The sequence below is a fragment of the Chaetodon auriga genome, chromosome 2 (assembly GCF_051107435.1).
Source record: "Chaetodon auriga isolate fChaAug3 chromosome 2, fChaAug3.hap1, whole genome shotgun sequence".
Taxonomy (NCBI): Eukaryota; Metazoa; Chordata; class Actinopteri; order Chaetodontiformes; family Chaetodontidae; genus Chaetodon; species Chaetodon auriga.
The window spans coordinates 19,461,626-19,489,601 of NC_135075.1; the positions used below are offsets into that span (position 1 = coordinate 19,461,626).

Sequence of the window (27,976 nt, forward strand, 5' to 3'; positions counted from 1 at the left end):
ATTAGCTCATCTAAAGGAGGAAATCCTGCCGGAATCTGCGTTTCTTGTATCGTGATCGCATGCAGTTCTGTAATTAGTGCTGCAATTGGGTCAGCAAGTACATGCAACCTCTGAGTCGAACTCATCATTATTTCAGGTGTGTGGTCAGGAAGGCGGGCCAGCATTACTGCTCAGTCACATTTAACCATTCTTCTCGCTGCCATCACCTTTTCCAACAAACACAGGCAAAAAGTTTATATTATCATATCCCACTCTTCTTTTTATCTCTGGCTCACTCTCTGCACACATACGTGCACACTCTTTTTGACAGACCTATCAGATGGTCTTTTATCTAATCCTCATATGTGTCCAGGTGAGTGAGTACTCATGGTTCGAAGCCACCCTTAGTCTTAGAAATATTCCTGATCATGTGGTTTTAAGATGGGAAATATTGTGAAATTTAAATTAAGGGAAAGGATTCCTCTATTTCCATTATGTTGCCCTTGAAACAAAATACCACAACTCAGCAGGCCCATTTGGACACCGGAAAACTTTCCCCAGTGTCCATGTCCTCCGACTGAAAGAGCCAGGCGGCGAGGAAAGGAGCCAGCTCAGGTTCAGCGAGGCGAGACAGGAAACCTTGTGTCTCCTGTTTGAGCTATATGGAGCTTGATTGGCAGGGTATAGATTTCTGGAGTGACTTAACACTAATGGACATGGAAATGACCACCACTTAGGCATTCATACATGCAAAGCTACGTTTGACCATAACCTGTCCCTTGATGTCCAATGCAGGTGGACACATTATATCTGGGTTAATTTGACTAAAAAGGTGTTTTTTCACCTGTATATAATGAAATGTATCTCAAAGTTTGAATATCTTTAAACACCATTGATTAGACAGCGACTTCGTGTTTTGTTTTAGCTGTTTTAGTGAAGGTGCTTTAAATGAGGTTTAGCCACTAGGGGTCAGGAAACCCCCCCAAAAAACCTTATGCATGCACCATTGACACCTCATCACAGGCATGTTGAAAGGTAATTTACATAAGCTGCAGAGACAGAGGAGTATTAGCATTTTTTTTTTGTGTGTGTGTGTGTGTGTGTGTGTGTGTGTGTGTGTGTGTGTGTGTGTGTGTGTGTGTGTGTGTGTGTGTGTGTGTGTGTTATGGCCACCTGATGAATGAGGTCAGTATTTGATGTCTGTTCTGAGTAGGATGAGTTTTTAGCTGCTAGATGCTCAACCAAATTCACCAGACTCTATTTCTGTCTGCTGGTTAGTGTTGGTCAGGCAGTGTACGGTGGGTTTATAAGAGCTTTCTGTGCTGGAAATCTCTGCCTGGTGGGTTGATTCAAGTATCTTATACTCACAGTTGTGGGTTGTAAAATCAAAACAAAAGGCCAAAAAGCTCCATTGAGCTCCAACATTGGGTGGTACTTTCAGCACTATGAGTACCCCTTGATTCATTGTTAGTATGAAAAAATATTGACATATATCAGGGCTGGAAACTGGTTATTTTAATTATGAATTAATCTGCCAGTTATTTTTTAAGCATTTATTTAAAAAAAAAAAAAAAGGAAGTTGGAAAAATGTCCAAAATTTCTCAGAGCCCAAGGGATGCCTTCAAATGCTTTGCTTTTCATCTCAGATCTTCTGCAAGTTTGAGCAAACATGGATAGACTATTAAAAAATCCACTTTGATCTTGAAGCACGAAACCCTCCAATGTGTTGAATTTACTGTACATTCCATCCTCAGGGTCAAATGTGATCATTTGAGCCCCCGTTAAGCAGGTCTGTTAGTAACAGCTGATTTCCACTAGATGGTGCAGATGTTGCATGTTAGCAGCAGGAGTTGTTGCACGTCGTAAACGCCTCCCGCTGCACTCAGTGCCATAGTGCATTCACTGAACGCAGCAAGTACAGCATTCTCTGCAGCCATACGCTGTTGAACATCTCTGCCAACTATTTCTAATGTATATCAGTTCCTCATGAGCTCAGCCTGCTGTTGAAACAAAACATGACTAAAGCCGTGTAAGATAGCAGCCCTGCCACCAGGTGGCAGCATGGGCCTCACACAGGGCTGTGAGATTGTTGAAGACGGCCTTTTAGGTTGGGATTTCATTTATGTTTAGCTGTTTTTATGCTGTATTATGTTGATCTGATGCCTGTTGGATCTTGAGATGCAAGACAAATTTCCATGTCAATGCACAATTAAGTCTTAGGTCTTATTATTATTTTAAGTTCATTGCTTCTGCTTCAAAGCGTCATTCAAACATGTTTTCTTAATGTCTTAACATTTGTCTCTCTCTCTTAATCTCACAGACACACTCGTCTCGGTCTCATTTGCTTATTTCTCACTGATATATACACACAAACCTTTTGGTGTGGACATGAATCTGCACTGAGCCACTCTTAACTGTTATTAGGTATTTTTTTCTCAATCTCGGCAGCACTGCAGCATGTGTGTCAGCTTGGGCAACTGTGACGTTTTTCTTCAGGCGATCCCCTACTCCAGAGCTAAATTTAGCCACAGACTTGTATCCACAGCTGCAGCTGGATACAGCTGAACGGGCTGCAGCTTAACCTGTTCATCCACTATTTTACCTCAAGCCCACCGCCTCGCAATCCTGCTCCATTGACGAGAGCCGCAGAAGTGGCCGCGCTTTATCTTCGCCACCAGAGTGGGAGATGATGTTTAGGGCTTAGGAGTGATATAGATTTGGTTTCCAGTGGTGACCTCTCCAGTTCTTCCTTGAGCTATCTCTGGCTGGCCGAGTGTGACGGCTTGTCAGAATGTTCTAGTCAGAAATATTGTGTGGGGGCGGAAGAGGTGGGAATGCCAGGGATTACACAATTCTAGCTTGTTTTGATTGTTGTTTTTCAATTTAAGTCGCTCATTTATGGGAGCAAAACCAGATGTCCTCATGATCACAATCTATGGGTCAGTACATCAGTTTTAGCTATGTGTGTGGTTTCACCGTGGATTATTGTACTATGAAACAGCGTCATCAGTCATTGTCGTAACTGGTTACTGCTGCTTTACGATGTTGCAGCTTTCTGATGTGTAAGCCTTTGTATTTGCTTGCGTTACACCAGAGTTTTTACTTTGATGTCTCTCATTTATGTCAAGAAACGCAGACATGAACCTCACAGGGGTCGTAGCCTTGTCACACATGTGGTTACTGTTGCTTTCATTTGACACATTTTAACCAAATTCTTAAGAAATAAAAGGTCTTTTAAGTGCTGCTCCTTCCAGTGATCCAGTTTCCATCCCTTCCATTTCCATCACAGATATCACCATTAGTTAATGTTCAAAGCAGCGAGCGCGTCCCAGACAATCAGGCTTTTTGTATTGATTCTTTTTCAGTTTAGCAATTATGTCAATCCTATGTAAAACACAGGCCATGTTGTTGCTATTCCACAAATAGAAATAGTTAGAGCACTTTTATACCTGTTCTGTCCATCGTCATGCTGCTGAATGTGCTGGAAGCTGTGTTTCAGGACGTGTTGTTTTTAATTAAGCCTAGCTGGTGATGATTTACACCTCTGTTAACATATACTTGCAAGGCTTTCTGCTTTTACCGTGCCTTTTTCTTCATGTCTTACAGTGTGTGTGTATGATAGTGTGTGTGTGTGTCACTGGAGGCTGCAGGGCGAATGCTCTGTACTTTATGAATACCCAGTAGTGACAGGACGTAGGAGGCCCTCTCCACTGTCCCCAGCCTTTTAGACACTCAGGCTTTAGAATGTGCCACTGTCACTTTGGATCCCATAAAGTCGTTACTTAACAACATTCAGCACACATTTCCGAAACTGTCAAGTTTTGTCTCCGAATAAAATGTGAAGTTTTGTTTGTTTAAAAGTTCTCCCAGGGCCATATCTATTGCTTTCCTTCTGTTGTGAGCATCTCATTGTGCTGTGTCAGAATGTGCTGCATCAGTGTTACATTTGTTGGAAATCGTACTTTGATTAGTTTTTCTGTCTCTGGAGGTGTGATACCATAATAAATAACAATGGGTCCTTAGGCAACAGAAAACATGATGGATGTAAATCGTCACATGCAGGAAAGTGTTGTTCTTGCAGTTCCCCCTGTAGGTTGCAGGTAGGGAATACTTAGCAAAAAGTGTTTCTCATTTACGAGGCGATCCCAGTGAAGAGGGAACCAAAGCTTTTAGTACATTTCTGTGGTTTTCTGGTCCCGCTTGCATATTTATTGAAGGGGGAAGTTTTCAGTTTCTCGCTTGGGTGATCTTTCAGAAATGCAGGGAAAACCAGGTCCTGACCTTGTTTAATGCAGGTGTTGCTGCGCTATAAAGCAGAAAACACAGGTCACGCCTAAAGCTTTGTGTCTATTTTAAATTAAACCTGTCATCATATTTCCTTCTGTTACTTCATTGTGAATTTGATAGGACTCTCTCTCCTGGCTGTGTCCTACATTTCTCATGCTCTGTTGATTCTTCTGATCCTTTCATGGTCTCCGTATTTATTGGTTTTATGATTGAGGAAACTCAGTATCCTCGCTGACTCCTAAACTACAGCTTTGGCCTAATTTCTTTTTGTACAAACAAACACTTTACTTGTGTATTTTTCTTTTTGTCTGTCTCCTATTTCCCTTCTTGGTTCTTGCTGTTAAGCTGTAGCATTTGTGTATATTGTGGTCTGCCTAATATTTCCTCTCAGATTGTTCCATTGTTATTTTAAGGTCACAATGTGGCATAGACTTAGATGTCAGGCCTGGACCACCGGGCAAAAGGTCAAAACTGGTTTGACCTCTCAGAAAGGCTAGGTCAGGGATTTACCAACGGCAGCCTGATCACATTATAGAGCAGCTTTGTGTCTGTATGTTCCACTGGTAGAGGCCAGCCAGGGACACGGAATCACTAGCTGAGAAATAAATAGCAACCATCTGTTTCATAAGCTTGGTTTAACCACTTTGATTTGACAGTAATATGACAGAACACTCAAAAGCTTATGTTCAAATGGCATTTGCTATCAAGCGATGGGTCATTGAGTGTAATAGATGTTTGGATCGTCGTGGCCAACATGTTACCAGAAGACTGTTATAAAACTGTTCTTTCCTGTTGGTTGTTTGCTTGCAGTTTATTCTACATAGTAAAATAATAGATCATCTATTGTTTAAAAATCTGAGTTAATACACATATTTATATAAACAAGAATGGAACAGCTTATGTCATCTGTCTACTTTTTAGATTTTCAGTGTTGACTAAATGCGTGAAAGTGCAGCTGCAAACTGTCCATTTTCTGTCAGGGTTTGCACTTGACTTATACTCTATCCAGCCAGTTGCTAAGTAGCTACCTGTGTGAAAATAATGTGGCACCACCGGCTGCATTCTTTCCCTAAAAAAGACTCACCAAGCTGTCAGTCGTTTTGACACAGTGCTCGAGCTTCTTCCATTCTGTAAATGATGCTTCTTCTTCTTCTGTGAAACCATTTTTAGCCAACTTTGGTAGAAAAATGTTAATTAGCTTGTAAAATTTGATTGCAAAAACATAATGGAAAGAGACGTTGTGTTAGCGAATGATATGTTGTAACAGTAGTCAGGACGGAACAGAATTGACCCCTGCAATGTACCACATTTGAATTCAGTAGCTGACGAAATAAAATCCCCAATCATCAACCATTTAGTCATTTAGTCAATAAGAACATACTGTGTTCACGTGTTGTTTACATTAACAAAACCAGATTCAAAGTAGCACATGATCATTGCTGTTGAAGACCTCTAAAAGATGCTGCCATGCTCCTTTCTGTATTTTTGAAAGACGGCTTGTCGTGTCTTGAATTTTTTTTAAGGCTGTGGGTTCTAGACCAGGTCCCCTCGCCGGCTTTTGAACTCAAATTTCTTAAAACAGTCTTGGACACAAGATGCCAGAGCTCCAAGAGCCTGCAGCCACGTCTTTCCACTGAAATGCGTGCAATAGAAAACATTTCTGCCCAGCAATGCTTCTCTGTGCAAACGTTCCCTTCGGTACTAATGCACACAGGCAGGCAGGACGATCTTCCATTGACCAGGACAGATTATTCTGCTTCCTCCATTCACTCTCTCTTCCCTCAGATTAGCAAGGGACCGTGTAACTCAGCCCTGTTTGGTTTAAGCACACCTTGTTACACAAGCAGTGATGCTGAAATCGCCTCTGCTTTTGGTGATGGTCAACGTATTTACTTAAACTCACAATGTGCCTTCACTCTACTGCACCCTGAATGAAAAGTACAATATTTCAGAGATATGTATCTGCTTATAGTAATCTTCTTATGTATCTGTTTATAGTATAAACAGCATCATGAAAATATGCTGTTAAAGGTCACTGTTTCCCAAATTTACAATAACATAGAATTTGTTTTTATCACAAAGCCTTTTTAGCTAAAGCCAAAAGGCATAGTAATGACTTTATATTACATAAGATCAGGGCTTCCCTGTCCTCTATTTCTGATTGTCTCAGCTCTCCTGCTCTGTTAGATGTGTCAGCGGGGACAGCTGAAACGACATCTCCTCCTGAGCCCTGCTGTCTGCTGGGAATCTGTCATGTTCACTGGAGAGTTAAGAATTACAGCACTCGCTGCCCGCAGATGTGACCCGTGTCTCTCTTCACTCCTCTGTTTCCTCAGGAATTCCCAGAATCACTGAGATAGTATTTAACCTCAGCTAAACCTTATTTTCGACATTCTTTGTATTGCAGCTATTTAAAACCTTGTGTTTACATTTGAGATCATTCAGATCAGCAATTAGTACAGTTGTTATTTGACTTATGTAACCAAAATCTAGACACAAAACACTCATGCTAAGATAACCTATAGATAGCAATATTGTAATATCTATCTAATATATGTGCTTCAGTTAATTACATCCTCATTACAGTGATGAAACGGTGAGCCATTATAAATGTTTAGACACACAGAAAGACTCTGGATGTATTAAGCTGCTAGAAAAGCATTACCACATCTGTCGATCAACACTGTCAATCTGTGTGACCTCACTTCACTTTCCATTAACTCTCTCTCTCTCTTAAGCCCTTTCACCCACTCCCTTGCGCGCACACACACTCTCCTCACCACCCCCCCATCTCAGGGACGCCATCCTTTTCACTGGGTTACTCGAATCCTCAGTAATGCCGTTCAATTAAACCCTCAGTCAGTGGAACTTAAACCTCCAGTGGACAGCTGGCCAACAGTTACACATGATACAACCGTGGTCATTCTCTGTAGCCGGTCGTACACCGCACTAACAATCGCCACCTGCCACAAATGACATTGTCCTGGCCGGGTGCCTGTGACAGATGTACGCAGACAAAGGCTGAGCTAGAATTTAGATGAAGCAGTCAAGCTCTCTGTGACTTAATATATTCATGAGTATGGGTTATTCTGTTTACCCAGCTTGAAGGTCTTTAAGGTGTTAAACCTTCATTTAATTGTAGATTTCAAAGGAGTCCTGATCAGAGGCTTTCTGCAGCCGTGTCTGCAGAGGGCTGCAGAAAGCCAGTGCCCTCTAAACTAGTTTGGACAGTTCAGGCCTCGCACTCTGCAGCAGCCCCCAATGTGCCAATCCCAGCTTGATGGAGGAACCCAGACTGCCCCTGAGAGCACATTAGTGAAAAGACCGCACGAGGCGCTCTCTGCGGTGACAAATGTCAAATTTGGGTGTCCCTATCCCCTCACAGTGGCTAAAGGCGTTCTGTGTATTTTGTCCAGGCTCACTGTGTAGAATTGATTCAGAGAGCCAGTGCCTATTTTTAGAGCTAATGCTGCCGTTGTGGTGAAGGATCACTGCTCATGACTGTACCCCACAGTACCTCTGTGGTCAGAGTAGTTTCTAACGCTCTGTCGATTACAGTAGTTGTTTTCCCCTTTCTGCCACAGTGCTCCTTAGCTGCAGTGCGCACGCTGTAGTTTGAGAGAGGGCAGCTGTCGAAACAAACACTCCCGTACGGCCAGGGTGGACCACTGAGGATTCATTATGGTATGGCATCATTGATTGCCAACTTTCCTGTCGACCGAAGCTGCAAGGATGACCAGAAAAATCCAATAATTTTAATTGTGTGTGTGCTTCAGTGTGTGTGTGTGTGTGTGTGTGTGTGTGTGTGTGTTCAGCTTTCTTTTCTAGCGTTGGTGATCAGGGATGTAGGATTGCCAATAAGTGGGATACATTTCCACAGCTTATTTTTTTTACAGCTTTTGCTTGTGTTTGCAGCTGTTGGCCTACATGGCAAACGTGAATCTCAATATTGATGTTTTCAAGACTTATTTTCCCTCTTCACACTCCTGAAAAAGACTGTTGTTGGTATTTGTGAATTTCACTGGGCTGTAGTCGTGATGAGAGGAACACACATGTTCTGCTGCTATATATCTCTGTCCTCCTCCTCCCCCACATGTTGAATGAAGTGCAGGGCCCTATCAGGACTCTGCGTTCGCTCACAGTGATTGAGTGTCTGAGAGGGATTTTAGCAGCTCAGTAGATTTTTGGATAACCACAAATCAGGCACTTAATCAAAGCAAGGAGACGAAGGCCACGACACAAGGGGGGGGGCATTATTATAAATAGTGGAGTGGGAGGAGATGGATTTCTTTTCTTTACTCTGAGATTTGTGCAGTACCATAATCGAACAACCAGCTACTGAGTCCAGCACTAATAATGGGAACTGATAGGCTTGGTTTTCAGGTATTGTTCACTTCTTTGCGTCTGCACTGATACAGAAATGACTTTTTATCATTAAAGAACAGCCATGCACCGTGTTGATTAAATCCTGACTCACCCTTTCCGTGTGCACCCTAAACACAATGTCACTAATGAGCAATTTAAAAGCCGCACTCTGAGGCATTATGTGGAGATCAGAGTTTCTTATTTTTAGTTCAGCATCCTTTATGACTGATTTATCTTGTGACTCGCAATGAATAGGGGTTCATTCCAAATTTGCTCCAACAGACTCTGATGAATGAACACAAAGCAGCTCATAGTTCAGGCCAGTGTTCGCTCTACAATAGCGTTGAGAAGAGGAAGTCCTGATTAAAGTGTCACCGTTTGTTCAGACTGACTTTCACTCGGGGTTCACGAGCAGTCCAGGAGGCAACACGTCCTCTGCGGTGCAATTTTATGTGTCTTGCAAGTGAAAACTTCAGCAATAAAATAAACATAGAGGTGCTTTCTGTCATGCAATTGAAAGACCTTCCCTTCAGCAAAGGCACAAATGCACTGCAGGAGTGTTACACGTTGATAAGTGGGCACATGTGGAACAAGGTCGCAGGTTTCTAACTAAATATAAACGGTTTCACTAATCATCTTTTCGCTTGACAGCAGTAGGTGTAGGCCCTTAAAATGTCACTGAGGCATGCTCGCAGTGATCGCCTGCTAACACTGATTTTTTTTCAAGAGAGCCACACATGTCACCATGCAGTGATAAGGTGTCAGTCAGCTTTAATGATCGTCTCTTCTGTTTGTCTGCTCTTTTGGTCCTTTTTTTTTGTTTTCTAGATATAGTCAAAGGGAAATGAAACGCGTGCTGTCAATCTGAAGAAAGTTGGCAGATGTGCCTGTTACGAATTATTAAATCATAGTAAGTGTGACAGCCATGGTTTATTGGATTGAGCCTGTTTGTTGCTCACTCTGTTGGCATATATTTGTGGCAGTTTATAGCTCCTAGTGTATTTATTAATTACAAGGCTTCCGTGCGTGTGGTGTTGTGCCATTTTTATTTTAACTTTTTATATGACCGTTACAGTGAATAAAGATGATGAATACGGCTAGTGCAGTGTGGTTTGCATGTGAAAAATGGTTAAGCTATAGATTCATTTAGGTGATGGATCGCCAGCCTGTCGGGTGATGCATGCCTGTATTGATTACTTCGCATTGCACGCTAGTCAATAAATGTGGAGATTTTCTGACGCAGATGAATCAACGGTCGGCAAAGGACTTAAATGGTGTAGTAAAAGAAATCAGTTGTCATATGATTTCAGCAGCCATGAAAAACCTTGGCAGAGTAGTAAAACCCCGAACAATACACTTTGTGATGGAGGTTGTAACTCAACAAACAGGTTTTTTTTTTTTTTTTTTTACCCCATTGCTTGATTATTGCGAAGTGTGCCTTAGGCTGGATGTCCCCATATCTAGCTGGGGCTGTGGGATTTTGTGCTTAGCTTGGATCACTGACCGTCACTGTATCTGTTCAGCCTGAACTCCTGTCCCCGGCCTCTCCCACTTCTCCGTACTGTCCCCATGTCACAACTCCTGCGGGCGGGGATCGCGGCATCACGTTTCCACAGCACTTGCGGTGAGCGCGTGGACCGTACCCCGTGGTAAAGGGACGCCAGGTCAGACTCCTGCTCTCATACGCTCAGTCAAAACGAGCAGTGAGAGTTGGTGGAGGGTATGGCATCAGCCCCAGATAAGTTCCCCATCACCCTGACCCAAAGTGCAGGACGTAACACCACAAGAGCCCATCCATCTTGCCTGCATGGTGCTTCTGCTGCTGCTGCTGCTGCTGAGATGGATTTGCCGTCATACATTCAATATGATGTCAGTACCAAGGCATCCCCTTTAAACACAAACTCACTTTGTCTTTGTTGGAAGAAGGAGGACCGTTGGAAAAGGTCTTCTTCAGCTCTGCTTCTCCGCTCGCAGTGTGAAATTTAAATCAGATTTGTGTTGAATTAAGCCACCTTTCCCCTCAGGGTTCTATTTGAGTCCAGGAGACCAAAAGGTCATAGCTCCAAGAATAGGGCTGTCAGTTAGCAACAGCCTGTTTGCTGGATTCCTTTGATGGAGGTCGCCTCTTCCACTGCTTTACTATACATGTCTGCTCCTGATGGCATCTCTTTTAATTATCTCCCCGGCACACTAGCTGGTCCCCTCAGATAAGCTTCAGTATTATATTACTGGGAGCATGTGTCTCATCTACTGTCTCTTCAATCTGCAGCCACTCTTGCATTGCGTCCAATTACTGTGGTGTTTACTTACAACCCCCAACCATTATCATATTTTCACCATTCACGCTTACTACCTGCGCTGACTCAGAATGCTTTTATTGTTCATCAGATCAGTGTCTGATTACCAGTAATGAAAGCTATTTAACAGTAGTACACAGGAGCTGTGTCCTGCAACCTTAATCATTGCTTTGCTAAGTTTAAGAATATGCCAGATGAAATCATTCCTTTTAATCACATGCAATATTATCGTCCCGGCACGAGGAATTAAGCACAAAAAAGCAGCATCTCGGTTATGTCTGTGACAGCCCTGCCGTGGACGTATATTGTCACAGATAAAGTTACATAATGAATATTTCATGGCCAGTTGAACAGATCCACGTGAGAGCCCCCTTTTCTGGGACCATGGGCTATTGCAAAGTCCTGACCACTGAGCATTCAGCCATCCTCTTTTTCTTCGGACAGAATTAACTATATTAAACCATACTGCAGGGCAGCATATGGACAAAGAAGAGCACAAAACACGCACTACCCTTTTCTTAAGAGTGCTGCTGGAAACACAACAGATTTCAATGCCTTGCTCTCACGCTGCTGTAGCTCTCTGAATATTCCTCCTCATAGCCTCTCCTCATATCCCTCCCACCACATTCCCTCCCTCCCTCCCTCTCTCTCTCTCTCTCACTCTCTCTCCTCCCATCTTTTGCCTGTGTGCACCGTGCCGCTTTACACTGAGCACAAGGCATACAGATGTAAGTTTAATCCAGGCAACGGTCAGAGCTGAGAAGTGAATGTGAGGTTGCCCTTTTGCTAACATGCAGTAGCATTCACTAGAATATTCAGCAGCCAGCGCAACTGTCAAGGCGGATTCAGAAGGGGAGATGAACACCTCCTGGAACTGTGTATTCGTGTTTTATTCTCTCCATTTCTTTGTGAGGATCTATGCGTTTCCACTCTTAAAGCTTGGCAGCAAGAGGTGTTATCTCTAGCACCAAGCTCCGCTTTAAAAGAAAATTGCAAGACTCTAAATCTGCCTGTCAGCCTCTGATGAGCTTCTGATTAAATGATAAAGCAAGAGGAGGACACCCGGATGAGTCAAGGAAAAACTTGCAGAGAGGAATTCATAAAAGCGCTGATTTTTTTGTTGGACTCTGGTGTTTAGAAGATTTTGATTTTTCTGTTATTTATAGCTTTGTACTGGACCTGCGTTTCATGTACCTGAAGTCTGCAGTGATTGCACATTTTCTCACACCAGCTGAGGCACAGATGCTGTAATGTGCTTGGATTTGGACTTCCTTCGAGAGGATTTTGTTTTCACATGATCAGCGATCCTTCGCTGCTTCAATACATTCTGATCTGCGCTCCCACCCCTCTGCAACTCTTTTTCTGCTCAACATTGTGAGCTGGTCGGTCACTTTAGCGACTGGGCAGTGATTTCTTGCAGAGGCACAGTGTGTGTGAGGCTGGATTCATAGCAGTTGCATCCTACAAACTGAACTGCCTCACGCTCCTCGGAGGATTCCCAGGCTTTCCACCTCTGGGAGTTTGACCTACCTGATTTAGCCAGAGGAGGTTTAATTAAGAGTATCTACAATTGGGACAGTCGGCCAACAGCCAGGATGCAGGTGTCATTGGTGTGCACGGACCATCGTGGGGGTGTGAGCCGCAACACGGAGGATCGGCTAAACCGACAGAATGCCAACAGCCCCAACACAGGCACCCGCAGCAAGTTCAGAGCAGTGGCAATGGTGGCTCGCAGCCTGGGACAACTCTCTGTTCAGAGTGTGCCTTCCTCCAGCGAGCAAAGCATGAAGACTGGCATGAAGTATAGGTAGGGCATGTCTGAAGTGTTTACTGGTCGCTGTAAGTTTGGCCCATAAAATTTCTGACTGACAGTGTATGAAAGATTTGAGTGGATCATAAACTACAGGATTTATCTCCCCCTGCTGAAGTAGATTTAGAACGATGACCATCAGTTCTTTGGCTCAGGCTATAGTACATGACGAAGACGGGCCATTTTTCGCTATTTGCCATTCCGTTGGCAGTTTTTGTTCCTCACTCCGTCTGTTCAGAGCTGCCAAACCCCACCAGTTTAAGATTAATGACAGTTACCAGTTACCAGAGGTGCTTCATTGTGGCAATCACTAATCAATTTTCCTCCCCAAACTTTTATTTGCCTGCCATTTTTTATGTATTTGAGCATCAAAAACCGCAAGATCTCAGAAGGAAAAATTAGCAAATTGTAATATATATAGACATATGTGATAAAACTAAGTGGTTGGCATGTTATTTAAATTAAGTTGGTGGCCATTGATGTCTAATCCATTTCGTGCAGGAGTTACAAAGTACAACAAGCTGCCTTTGTTCAGCTTTAAAGGGGACACTAATTGGTATTTTCCCATATTAGCCTCCCAAATGCAAAAATACCGTTATCATAAAACACCATTTTTGTGTTTGTCTGCCTTATACTGATGCCGCAGTTTTAAATTTCTTATAAAATGAGTTTCTATTGATTATTATCACTGCAGCGTCTTTTGTTCAACTTAGAAACAGATTCAAATCAGATATACTTCGAATCACTGAGTCACAGCTTCATAAAGTAGCTGTCACTATTAGAAAACCCCTTTCTGTCATATTAAGGAGGGTCCCTGACGTGCCGTGAAAACAAACACTTTGCATAATTATTGCTTTTGCCCACAACATTGTATGTTGACATGATGCTGCATTGAATATTCATGCCACCCCTTCAGTCAGCTGATTACTGATTACTGCTCTATTGTAGTATTTACAGTTCTGGAGCTTTCATTCTGACATTGTGGATGAAAGGGTTAGTTATTTATGGGATTTTTTAGCCTGTGTGTCTGTGGAAACCCCGAGGGACATGAAGACAAATGATCTACCATACCCCATATTTAACATTTAGGCAAAGGTTTACTTTCAGAAAAGCATTTCTGACAAAATGCCAGTGTCTTCTATTTCTGTGGTAAAGTATTCAAATGATTCCATCTTTGACACCGGGGCTGAAAAGGGAGCAGATCATGAAGTGGAGTATGTTTTAATGCATATTGAAGCACTGAGGGTAGAGGAGCAAATGCCAAATTGAACAGCAGAGGAGGAACACAAAATCTGTAGGCAGTGTTGGTGAGAGAATGAGTTCACATTACTTTCCAGTGTGGTGAGGTACAGTACATTATGATCTGCAGCACGCTGGCTGTAAATGCAGTGTATCCGCTTTGTATCGCAGAGTTCATTCAGCCTTTAAAATGATTTCAAATCACAAGCTTTACACCACAGACCTGCATCCGTACGCTGTAGCACAGCTGCAAACATCACAAGATACATATTTCCTGCTTGTGTTTGTTCATACGCTGTTCTAACTAGCAGCTTATTATGATGATATGTACAAATATTGATCAATACTGTGGTCGTCTTCCGTGTTTCAAGCATCGTTTTGAGTAGCAAAGTGTTAGCCGTTTTTTTTGTGTGTGTTTTGCTAAAAGGTGCTGCTAGTTTTTCTGATTGAAAATAAATATGTTTGAACACACTTAAGTACAGAGCGATGTTAGATATGATGTACAGATATTTGTTTGTGCAGCAATATTAAATCCGCAGCAGAAATTGCACAGTATAGAGGCTAACGAAGAGCCTCCATTAAAGGTACTGTAAAATTTCTGACAGAACTGTTAATATCGAAATAAATAGTTTATCGTCTCAAATAATGTTTTTAATGCTGCAAACCTTAAGAGGAAGAAGTCCAAGGTGATGCCCTTAAAGCAGAATCTGCTTTTTGGGTGAAAAATGACTGGTATGGTGATTGCTGACAGACTCAATTAAGATCGGGCGTTGATTTGTGGAAACGCATTACTCAGCCTCAGTACTATTGTCTGAAGGCACATTGGAATGCTTTGCATCTGATTCGCTGGCGGCTGCCTCACCATGTTGGCACACTGTCATTATTGAGGCTAATGATATTGAATGAGTAAAGTCGTTTTCAGCTCGGGGGGGCCAGCGGCTGTTTGTGTTCTTCATTTCCGCAGTGTAGTCCAAAGCACATAAGGGGCTCTATGTTTGTGTGTCTGATGTAAACTGAAGGTAATGCAGGCCTAAATGCAGCATGAAGCTTAGGGATGCATGCGCCGAGGGTACAACATATTGTTCTGTGGTTCTGAAGAGATGCGAATGAAAGGGAAGCAAGGCGAGAGTGAAAGAAAGGGAGAGTGCTAAGGTTAGTGCTGGTGTAGGCACTGTGCCCAAGAGGAAGTACAGTAGGCTGGAGTGATCTGTGCTCATGTCACTGTGTATCTTTCAAACATGCCTCTCGGAGTTGAAGCTCGCAAGCCATTTAGCATGGCCATGCGTTTCTCCTTTCATCCCTGAGCACGAGATTGTTTCTTTGTTAAACTCCGTTTTTCATCTCCCAGTTTGACAGTTGAAGACCTTATTTTATTTTATATACGATTTCATAACTGTTCCCCAAAAAGAATACAGTCAGGGCTTATCCACCCAACAAAACTTTCCACGATTATCCACGCTGCAGAATAGCAGTGTGAAATTCAGATCAGCCTCATTTGCATACACTCCTCTCGGTTCCCTTGAATGGCAGCCTTGAGCTTGAATCAAGACTGTCAGTCTACATCTATGGGCAAGGATGCAGGTTATGAAATGACCTCCCCCACAAGGCCAATGAGGCAAGGCATGAACATCTTTTCAAGGTATGGAGAGATTGCGGCAGCTTTAGTGGGCCTCCTCACCAAAGACTGAGCCGTTCTGTAATGTGACACCGGGCCTGCATGACATGACTGGTGAAAATCATCAAGCTTGACTGTGTGAGCCTGCACCTCCTCCAAGGAATGATTAAATGGCTTCAGTCAGGACTGAATTAATGATGCACACAAAATGGCTTATGATTATGTAAAGTAGTCTTGCGCAGGGAATGGAAGAATATCTGGGAGATTGGGAAGGCAATGCAGGTGGGGCGTCAATCCCGTAAAGCCCCTGCTTTTCACAGTCCAGTTATCAGCTCTTCTCTCGAGCAGCCAAACCCAGGAAGGGTCTTGAGGGAATGACTCTGAGTCAGGTTTATTTGCTTAGGCGTAGCAAATAAACTGCTGCGAAGTAATCCTGAGGTGAATAAGTTTGAATACGTATCACTTTTCATTTGGACTGCCATTTTTGTGCTTTGTGCACACTAAATGTAAGAGCTCACTATAAACTGCTGAGGATAACATTTGTGCTTCAGGAAGGTTTTTTTTTTGTTTGGTCAGAGTATTGTTCTTTGTCACAGTGTGTATCAGTTCCAAAATACTTCTGCTGTGTTGCACTCAGTATCTTTTACTGCAGTGGCCATGTAAATCAGAGCTGACTCACCTCCCATCCTGGTGAAAATCTACAAGTAAACTCGCCACAGTCCAGGCTGTCAGTAGGATTCCTCACATCTCTGGAGGTCCACTTTTGGTTGTAAAGTTGACAGTGAGTCACAGCCACAGTAAATAGCTGCTGGCGGTGTTGTGTAAGCGGATGGCATTTAAATCCCACCACCGTGTTGTGTGAAGTTGTGATGTATCGTTATCAAAGACGGAGATAAGACGCTACTTTGAAAAGCCCGTCCCACCAGCTCTGTTTTCATTTGGTGCACCTTGCAGTTACTTGAAGTAACAGATGGCAGAATTTCTAAAGACAGATATGGGAGGGGAACGACAAAGATTTACACATGACATGCACACACCAATCATCGGCGTACAGGTTTAATGCATCCTTATTGTATTATTAGCAGTATTTGCATGAAGAAAATTGAACTGGGGGAATATTTCTGTCATCGTCATCCTTTAATTTATTTTTTTTTTCCAGAAAGATAAAACTGAGCATCATCTATCCAGTATTTTGTTACACACATGCAAAAGCATGTATCGCTCAAGCTTGGGTGACAAAAGCTGTGGGTGTGAGATTTGGGGCGTCGTGAGTGTGGGTGCATGCTGGGACGTTTTCCTGCATTCTGAGGGCTCTTCATCAGGGAGCCAGCTTTCCACAGCCTGTGCTCCCTGTTGAAATATGAATCATAAATAGACCGTGGACGTTGAACAGAACGCATACACACAGCACTACACTTTGGCCACTCTGATGTAAATATTAAGACTCATCCACAGCACAGGTTTCAGGACACATTCACTGAGGTACCATCTTAAATGCACACAGAACATTCGCCATCTGTTTGCACTGGGCATGTAGAGGGAAACTGCCAAACGGTGGAATGGTTCATTTATCGATGTAGCCTTGTGTTTCACTGCTGTACATGTGCTGAGGATTTGTCTGTGTCAGTGTATAAGAAAGCGGGTGAGTTGGGCGGGTTTGTTGTGGAATATCTTGCTTATGTGTCTATAAGCATGTCTGCATGTGAGAGACACACATGTGCTATGTTGAAGGAGAAAATGAAGACAGCTGTTCTTTCTTTGCCTCGCTGATAGAGTTTTAATTAGAGTCTTTGCGTGTGTGCGTGTGTGTTAGCACCACTCATCTCTCTCTACATGTTATTTTCTGAAATGCTCTAGAAATAGCCTGGATTTATTAATTCTGCTGTACACTGCCAAGAAGAGGCAGAAGTCCTTTATACACACAGTATCTGCACTGTAGTTAGTCTATATTGTTTCATAATGTGTGTGTGAGCATGAATTAGGGCTGAACAATAAGCAACAAAAATCACATCGGGGTTATTTTGACAGATATTGGGATTTATTTTTTATTCTTACAGCACTAGCTTGATGAGTAGAAATACCTAAAATGTAGCACTTAACCACCACTTAACCAGTCCAGGGTTTTAAATGAACATTTTTCATGTTCAATTTCACATGTGAAGGATGTTAATTTAAACTCTCACATTTGTGCTGTGTGTAGTTTTCTGTTCATGTTGACCTAACATCTGATTTAATCATGGCACTAGCTTGATGTGCAGGGACAGTAACAGTTCCTGTAAACGCTAAATGTTGCAGTTTACTTTAAAAAGTGTTTTATTTACCACTTTTATATGCAGCATAGCAACACTGTTGCTGAAATAAAAGAAAGACTGACTGACATGTGATGTGCATTGTTTTTTTGAAATATGACTCACGAGTCATACAGTCTCTAGAAGTGCATGATATATATTGAATGGGCACCCAAGCCTCATGATAGCATCGAATCGGTACAGAAAGGGTCCAACAATCACGTGTTGGACCCAGTTAAAATACAGATTTAGTCCAAATAAATGTATGTGTAGCATATATTTGCTCAAGCTGCCACACTCGACTGTTATTCTGCTTACAGTAAGGAGGTGAGCTTCGATGCATAAATGAGCACTGACTCAACAGACTTATTTTGACAATTAAATTTGTGTGCAGCTTTTCTTTCTGCATGAGAAGCATTTGAACTGCATGTTACGTAATGTGTGAGGCACTGATTGAGGACAAATTGTAGCACAAATAGAAGTGAGGCTACACTGTAGCGGGAGGCCGGAGCTTCGTCTTATTTCAGAAAGTGGTGGAGCACAGGTCAGCAGTGAAAAATCCCATCTACCCCACAGCATCGTGCTTAGTCATTCGTAGTATGAATATTTAACCTTAACATTTTTTAATTAGGCAGATGGCACCAGTTTGCTTTTAAACGATGCAGCTCTCAATGCAATCCCATTTTTGTTTGCAAGATGGTCTACTGATACTTTTTAAGCTTGTTATTAGACTTTAGGCCCTTTATGTAAACCTCTTAGCTTATTTGCGATTAGGACTGCAACTATGGCTGTCATACTCATGAAATCTGCCCTTATAAAGCAAGAAATATGGTCTCATATGAGCTGAAACAGAAGAACCTGTCCAGCAACAGTCAGTTCTGGACAGCCAAGTTATTCCTGACATTAGAACATCGGGTGAACAGTTTATTTTTGCCTCAACCAGCTGATGGAAACACACATAATTCACTTTCTATTTGTTGCAGCATTTTTGACATTAGCCAGCTTTCGTCCACATGCAGCACACATTTTATTCTATATGGGCAAATCAAAATGCAAATCAATGTGTACCACTATCATTATGTGAGTATGGGAAGTGAAGCACCTCGAGATAAACGGCTGGTGGCGCTAATTATCCACTCAGATGCCATTAAACCATAGCAGAAGAAGAAGAAAAAGAAGAAGAAGGGGCCACAGCAAGAGCACATCATTAAAAGAGGACCAGTCAAACCGTGATGGAATAGTGATGGAAATATGACATTCACTTAGTTTACAATCATAGAAAACCAAGGAAAATAAAAAATTCTAATTTAAGAAGCTGGAGCCTGAGAATCTGGACATTTTTAAGTGTCAGTGAATGTACTCTATCAGTGTCCGTTGGCAACGATGTTCAGTTTAAAGGCATGTGAGGATGTTGGAGCGCAGCTGAGTGTGATATTACAGTATACGTCTTGGATTCCCCCCACGGGCTCTAATAAGTTTCTTCGTCGTTCCTCTCCAGCATATAGCAGAAGATTTTCCATCCCTGTGGGCACTGGCAGATTTATCCCCAGACAAGAGCCTCTGAAAACGCCTGAGTTAGAAGAAAAACAAATTCAGCCACAGGAAAACCCTCTGATCCCACAATCTGTTAATGCCCCAGTATAAAAAAATACATAAATAAATAAATAAACAGCCATTGACAACAGTTTTAAAGTGCTTCAATGCCAGTGGCTCTGTTTCCGGCTGCGTGAATGAAATTGATGTACTCCAAATGAAATCACGTTCGACATGTTCTCAGTCTGAGGATCAGATGTTATGCTGCAAGCAAAAATATACGAGTATACAGTGTATAACTGGACGTGTGTTCATTTAATGTCTTCCATGAGAGATAACAGATCTTTCAAGTCACACCAAGAGAAATGAAATGTCTAGAGGGTCCCTCACAGTAAGAAGTTAGCATCCTCACAACTGTAGAGCTTTGATGAAATATGCAGCCTGGAAGTAAAGGCATTGCATTTTTGACCAGTTGCAGGCGTCTCCATCTCGGCTGTTGATGGCTCAGCCGTGGAACATGTGTACAAGCCAGCGTGAACTCAGTCTAGGCTCAGTGCGGCGCTTCTATTTGGTCACAATCCACTTCAGCTTTGACAGGAGCATAATGGCAGCCTCACCTGACCCAAAAAGAAAATCATGGCTGACATTCAAAGGAGCATTCCCCAAAAAATAATTGTCCCTGATTGACTCAGAGAAGAGTGCTTACATACCTTCAGCTCTGTTTAATGCACAAACTGAGTCATTTATGCTGCCATACTTTCATCCAGCATTTTGTGCAGAACCATGTACATGCATTAAGTGGCTGATTCTCATGTTTGAGTGAGATCCCATCGTGAGATCTCTCATTTATTTTAGGGCGCTTACACCAAAAACATGTAATGTATGAGCTTTGAGGGCTGAAAGATTGTTGAACGTATTTGTAAGGGTCAACAGTTTAGAGGGTCTTGGGTAGGGGTATAGCCCTGTGTTGAGGTGTGAACCTAAAGAGGTAAATGAACATTTTCAGAAATCTATGTTTACTACTCTTGCTGAGAGATGAGAAGATCAATAGCGCTCTGCTATCTTACAGACAGCAGCCGGTTATCTTAGCTTAGCATGAGGACTGGAAACAGGTGGAAACAGACAAACTTCACAAAAATCCACCTGCCAGCCTCTAAAAGTGTCTCTGTGAGGTTTCCAGTCAACCAGCAGAGACTCCAGGAAGTCATTAGCAGGACTTAGTTACACTTTGAGACACCCTGAAAAATGCCTTTGTTTGTGTGCAGTTTGAATAAACTGAATCTAACATATTAATTAAAGAGCTTTAGAGGTGCTAGACGGATGTTAGTATCTAATTTGGACAGAGCTGGACTAGCTGTTTCCTCCTGCGTCCAGTCTTTATGCTGAGCTAAGCTAATCGTTTCCTGGCTCTGGCTTCATACCTCTTTATTCATTTCTCATCTAACTCTTGGCAAGAAAACGGAGCAGCCGTACTTCCCAGAAATGTCCAAATATTCTTCTAAAGCAATAATTGAATTCAGGGGGGAATAAAAGTCTTTATCCATTCACCTCCAGTCACAATTCACCCCCGCAAATCCATCTTGGGTTTTATTTGGAAGAAGAGTCGAGTCTTTTTGTTTTGAGTTACTGAAAAAGGTCATCCAGCTGGCAGCGAGTACAGAGCTGTAGGATGTGCACGATGAGCGCGCAGCCATTCATGTTTCATATCAATGAGGTGAAGTAGATAAATAGGACAAGCTCGCTGTGCACTTGTCAAAGTTCAGAGGATGCAGAGAAACAGATGATGAAGAAACTGTCATTTTGGGTCAACTCTTCATCACAGTAAATGTGTATAAGCAGAGCAATGCGGCTCACCCTCTTTTCTTATTTCCTAGTCAGGACATTTTGAATCCAGTGTCTTAAGTCGCTCCCTCCCTCTCTCCCCTCCTTTAAGTGGAATGGATGTTACATAAACCTGAATGGAGGAGGAAGCCACCTGCAGCCGACACGAGCAAGTGGCATTTGGCGTGTGTGTGTTTTTCTGAGGTAGAAGTCACGGGTGTGGTAGTATTAATAGTGCTGCTCAGCGACCGTATCTCTCAACACATTCCTCTTTACAGCTCTGTGACCTTGTTTCCTCATTCATCACCCTGTCCTGTCCTGTCCTGTCCTGTCCTGTCCACGGACTTCACTTGGACTTTAAGCCCTCTCTCCCACTGCAGGCTCTGTTCCTCTAGTCCCTCCTGATGCTCTGCTCTCACACCTCACCAATGCTTAAGCAGCACATGTCAGTGTAGGAGCTGTTAATCTGGAAAGAATTGATGTAGATCTGCTCTTATGTTAATAACAATACCTCTCAATCTGCTCAACAGCAGTTTTAAAACACAGGTTTGACATTATCAGCATTTACTTGATGCCCTGTTTAAGTTAGGATTTAGAGTAAAGAGTGCGAAAGTCGACTGAACTCATCACCAGTTGGCATCGTGAGAATTTGCCGAGAATTATTTGTGAAGGCACAGCAGGTGTGTCTGCAGCAGGTTGGTGTTTTCTGTCGTGCTGAATTAAACCGGCTGACTGCTTTTAACAGCATCGAGTCGGTAGATTTAGATGACATGAAGCATGGTGATTAACCACTGCTTTGCATGAAGTTTCATCATGTAGGCTGACGTTAATTTGCCGGAGCGTGTCAGGTGGTGCTGTCTTGATAGTTTGACTTCCAGCTCTGCTTTTTACTGAACAAGATAAAGGCACAGTTTGGGTGTGTGTTTGTCCTCCTTGTCTGAAGTGATGGATGTGTTGAACCAGTTGATTGTGGTGATAATCACCACGGCTTCGCTTCTGTCGGGGTCCTGCTCAGTACTTCAGTCCAGCCCAGTGTCACACATCTTAAAGGAATGACTCATATGTTTTGAGGAATTAAAAAATGATATTAATTTGCTTGAAGGAGTTGCTGCTGTGTTCGTTTAAAGGTCACTGATCGGTCCAGCGGAGGAGTGTGTGCTTATGTGAGTCATGGGAAATGAGACGTTTAAGATGTTGATAGATAGAAAATGTCTGGCTGCATCAACAGCTACACCTTTTTTTTTTCTTATTGCTTGTTTGGAAGTTATAAGAGTGAGATGTTCACTCCCACTTCACCTTAAACTCTGTTCATATTTTGTTTGTTTACCTCAGGAGTGCGCAGCCACCTTTGTGTTGGTTGTTCACTCGTGATACATGCTATGTGCAGCATATCAAAGACGAGCATCTCTTGGTGCTCGCTGCTTATCTGTCCTTGAATGTTTGTGTTTGTTGCGCTGGTAATGTGTATTTCACTGTTTCCACGCCAAGGTTTAAGGCATTGTGCAAATACAATCAGGACATGCTTTATTGATCGGGTGAATCATCATTAAGTTTAGACAAGAATGCAGAGTTACAATGGCTCAGGCACACAGAACGCTGTCCATTAACAATGACAACAACAGTAATATTCACCTACTCACTTCTGTCTGTGCACACTGTCTCTTACTGTGTTGATGTCACACTATTACACTTCATTCTTTTTTCTATTTCCTATTTTTCTTCTGGAGAAAACAACAACAACACAGTCAACAACTCCGTAATCAATAATGAATGACGGACAGAAAGTCTGAGGTGACCTCTGATATTTTCCTGCCTGATGTAGCCATCATGGCTGCCAAGGTCAGCAGCAGAGCTGAGTGATTGAATGAGACATGTAGGATTCATTATGTCAAGCTAAAGTGTAATGCAACCTGTGTGTAAACAAGCCCCAAATAGATCCCCAAGCCACCCTTAATCAGATAAACCAACATACCAAAATGTAAACCCTTGGCTCGTCCACTTGGACTGGAGGCTGATGGGCTCAGAAGGCGGATGTTAATAGAAACGTCAGAGAAAGGTTGCCTAGTATTTCAAAGTGAACAGCTCTGCTGGACATGTGCTGTGGTCTCTACATGTCCTGTCCACTGAATCTCATCCGGCTTTGTCCCTGCGGCTGCAGTGGTGTTGCTGTCCTGTACTGTACCTGTCTCCTACATTATTGAGGAGGGTCTGAGAGCGATGACTTTACTGTTGTGGTTCATGTCCGCTGAGGCTCAGCGGGAACCTGACCCCTGCCTGCTTACAGGTCCTAGCAGAGGGTCATTGCAGCAATGCACAATGCAGTATTCAAGGCCAGTCTAGTAAAATATTGAACACAACAATATGCTGACAAAGAGACATCCTTACAATGAGAACAATGGCAAGGACAGAGCTATGTTCTCTGATATCCTTGTTGCTTATTTTTAGGTTTGGAGAAGTGCTTAAATGCACTGGTACTGTATGTGCAGTAGTCATGGTTAAGGCATGCTTATGCAACACTCACACAGTAAGCTTCGCTTTGTGATAAGCCCTAACACACGCGCATGAAAATGGTGCAACTCCAGAAGCATGTGTATACAGTTGCTGCTACTTTATCTAATTAGGCGGGTTTACTATGCATCCTGTTTGGCGAACATGCTTGTGCACCATGTATTAACGTATGTAGCAACACACAATGCTTTAATCACATTAGGTGTTCAAATCTGGAATAATGCGAGACTGGAAACAGACTGGATGCTGAATGTACAGTAGCACCACACACACACACACACACACACACACACACACACACACACAACAGCGTTTAGAGGCAAACTCGACTAAAGCAAGATGACATGAAGCAGAATTTGGAGCGAAGAAGATATTTTGCACTGTCATTAAACAAATGTCTCAGTCTGTCATTAAAAACATGCTCCACTAACAATTTTGGTCGGCAAGCTGCTTTTGATTTCTGTTATCTCTGTTTGTGACGCCGAGCAGCAGCCCCCCGAGGGGGTATTTTACTCATGCAATTAAGAGGCAGTTAATTGTAGATCAGCTCCAGTGGTTTGCCGGAGGGGACTTGTGCTAACCTTGTCACCGCGGTGCACCGTAAGGCCACGTGGTCCAGCTACATTCTCATACCACTCTGTCTTCTCCTCTGACTGCCTGTGTTTGCTTATAAGTCAGTGAGCTCCTACACATGATATCATCAGGCTCTCGCATTCAAACTGTAACACGATTACAGACCTCACTGACCAAATAAGATCTTTTTAATGAGGCTCTTCGTAGAAAATAAGTTTGACCGAAATGTTTTACTTGCAAAATAAACAAACTGAATCTGATTTCATTAGTTTTCAGTATCGCTCCATCGCAGTGACACCTCTGACTTGGGAAGCGGTTGATTTTCTGTAAAATATGGTGAGTTAGAAAAGACAGAATAGAAGTGAATGGAGGGAGAGAGAGTCTGCAGGCATCCATGGTGGTTCAGTGAAGTAAAAGAGTGGAACTAATGATGCTGGACGATGTAGTGAACAAGTAACTGGATTAAATCTTCTCTGTGGATCCACTCTTCCAGCTCTGTATATGGAGATACATCAAAAAGAAAGTAAAAGCATTTGAAAAGCTGTTTTGTTTTTTTTTTTCTTTTTGTTTCACTACAACACAAATGTAGCCCACTTAGCCTACTTAGAGGCGATGTGATAGTGCTGAGATTTCCATATTTATTTTAAACGGTTTAGTCAATGTTTTTGGACTTGGTGTTCAGACCACGTTGAAAGAGATGTTTTGTTAGTCACCACAGCAATTCAGCGGTCTTATCATGGCTTCACAAAACACCCACACACACACACACACACACACACACACACACAGTCCCACTCACACATGCAGTCACAAGCACAGTCATATAACACGCACATCTGCACACACACACACACACTCACACGTCGCACACCTATCTTCTGTCTCCCTCTCTAGTCCTTTTCACTGTATTTCTATACAGGCAATCTTATAAAAATAAATTAGATATCCTCCCACACGCTCACTTTGACTCCTGCACATGTTACATCATCTCTCATGCCACATTTCTTTTATCTCTTTACACTTCCAGCCCATCTCCTGAAGGAGGCTGACCACAAGTAGCACACTTCGTTTTGTATGTGTAATAATTTCTTAGATCTGCGCTAGCTGAAGAGAAAGAGCTATTAAGGTCTGAAGACACATGGCTGAATATAAAGATATAACAGCAACCAGATCAGTTATTTTCAGTGGCCATAACACGATATTTCCTTTTAAACAGGAGCCACAGACGTCTTAGAAACGTTTAAAAGCTCGCACAAAAGAATCAAAGACCCAAGCAAAGCTGTGATTGTCAGCAGAGGGGTCTGTCCGGGCTGTGATAGGCTCAGAGACGCCAGCTTTAGGAGCAAGTTGTTGTGAGTAGTCGAGCTTCCAGCGCTGCTGTGGGGGATTTCAGTCAGATGGCGGCTGAGGGATCCTGGTGTGCTGCGAGAAATTTCAGTGGATGTCATGGTGGGCCTGCTTAAGACTCACTTCCTCTCTTTGACTTTCCCCTGACATTTCACTGCACACGCACACGGATTCTCATTGTCAGCACACATGTTACTGTCCTTCCTTTACCCGTCCCGTCCACATGTGTCAGCGCTGCAGTAGATGCAGACAAAGCCCTGTTCTTCTCAGCTCCTGTGGCTCTAAGCTTCCACTGCAGGGACAACCTGAGGAGCAGACTTTTTTCTCCTGACAGACGAGTTATGGGGTTGTTTATTTATTTATTTGTCAGTCAGTCAAAGTTAAAAATGAGGCCTGCTCATAACCGCCACTGCAGTGCAAAATATCACAAATCACTGCCACCTCAGTGATGCATTAATGCTAATGTAATTCTCTCTATTTTGACAGAAACCTTGGGAAGTCGGGCCTGCGGGTGTCTTGCCTTGGATTAGGTAAGAGCCTCTTGGATCGTGAGACACATAAAGAAGTTTGCTGCAGCCCCAAGACTTCGAATGACAGATTGGCGAGGGGAACTCATAACCTCCTTTATTCATTTCATTCAAAGCTCTATTTCAGACTCCAGGTCCAGATAAAAGACGGGACATTACATAGAATGAAGTACACCCAAAAGCACGATAAAAGATCAAGGTTTAAAAGAGAAAAAAATCTCTTATCTTTCAACGGGGAGAACAGAGTGTGAAAATATGAAATCCAGTGACTCTGCAGAAGTTATAAAATCCCTCAAATACGTGATCCAGAATCACTGCCTGTGCAGTACATCTTGTGCAGAACATGTAATACTTGCTCATCTGTGTGCACATATGTGTTTATGTACTTAAACTCTGAGCCCACCTTCCCTGTCATCCTCCATAGGAACATGGGTGACGTTCGGCGGACAGATAACGGATGAGGTGAGAGCAGATGGATTCTGACGGCTTCCATCGGTCAAAGCTTGGGAATGGAAACCCTCCATGTGATCTGGCATATCCCAGATTGCTCAACAAGCCTATTTTTACTGATAGTGAAAATATACTGCCAGAGGGAGTCAACAGCCAGAGAATAAACACGTGCTATAGGAAGACAGAGCCTTCTTTAGTTTTGTGAGGGAAGTTTAATAATTGAAAAGTCCTCACACCTCACATGACTCTCACCCCGTCCTCTCCCCTCCTGGTTCCTTCCCCCCTGCTCTCTCAACAGATGGCAGAGCAGCTGATGACTCTGGCCTATGAAAACGGCATCAATCTGTTTGACACAGCGGAGGTCTACGCTGCTGGAAAGTGAGTGTATCCTATGCCACAGGTCACTTAGCAGCGACACCGAATATTACCAAGCTGCTCCGATGTGATTGATTAGAAAAGCACCAGGTAGAGATTACATACTCGTCACATTTTCCTTGACAGTGTCAGGTGCAACAAGCAAATGTTCAGCGCGTTAGACAGGATGTAAATACCACATTGCCACATCCAGACTCACGGACAGACAGTCCCTCATACTTAAAGGGATCAAGTTACCCAAATCTGCCTTGCAGATAGTTCCAGTTTTCCAGGCACAATGGCAGTAAACTCCACAATCCACAAACATCCCTGTCAACAGTTTCCAGTGGGACTGTTTTGTCAGCAGAAAGTATTTCATATTAATGCAATAGATTAATGACACTGTCCTTGATCTTTGACTTGACACCGGGGTCGTCCTCTTCATCATCACCTTGTCGTTGTTGTGGGTTCAGATATTCATAGTCTTAGTCTAAATTTACAGGACTGACGGTGATGATATTTTTAACCTCATGTAGCAGCCTTGTAGTGTCCTATCTGCCTTATGTAGCGATGGTTTGACTTCCACCATGGATTAATCTGGCTTTGTGGTAACTTGGGTGCTTTGAAATAATCTAAGGGATTATCCATTGCAAACAGTATCTCTGATTAACCGCACCAAGTCCTTTTTTTAAATCCTGCCAAGGAAATTCTAGTATTGCCATTATGTTTGGGGAGATGCGTCAGAACGCCTGTAAGAGAAAATGAAGAGAAAACAAAAAGCCCATAAACATGCAGAAGGTCCCAGCGGTTTTCCTCATTTCTCTTCTAATGCCTCAGCAGCTGTTGTCTAAACGTCATCACCGCGTGCCTCATTGTTCGGCAGAGCTTTCTACAATCTGCTGTCTAAGCCTCGTTTTTAGGATGTGGCCCGAAAGATTTGATCTTTGACACATGTCGCTCGGATCACTGTGCTACCAGAAAAC

At 42.8% G+C, this 27,976-nt stretch overlaps 1 protein-coding gene across 3 annotated transcripts in view; it reads left to right on the plus strand.

The window, feature by feature from the left end:
• Positions 1–27,976, plus strand: part of kcnab2a (potassium voltage-gated channel subfamily A regulatory beta subunit 2a) — an 83,143-nt gene that overhangs the window by 40,043 nt on the left and 15,124 nt on the right. For 2 of the 3 annotated variants that reach the window (XM_076760987.1, XM_076760978.1), the window contains exons 4-6: positions 26,149–26,192; positions 26,614–26,651; positions 26,938–27,017. In XM_076760987.1, the coding sequence (XP_076617102.1) occupies positions 26,149–26,192; positions 26,614–26,651; positions 26,938–27,017 (162 nt within the window). Of the gene's footprint in view, positions 1–5,109; positions 12,736–26,148; positions 26,193–26,613; positions 26,652–26,937; positions 27,018–27,976 lie in introns of those variants that run through there. The other variant, XM_076760971.1, reaches the window with a different exon arrangement.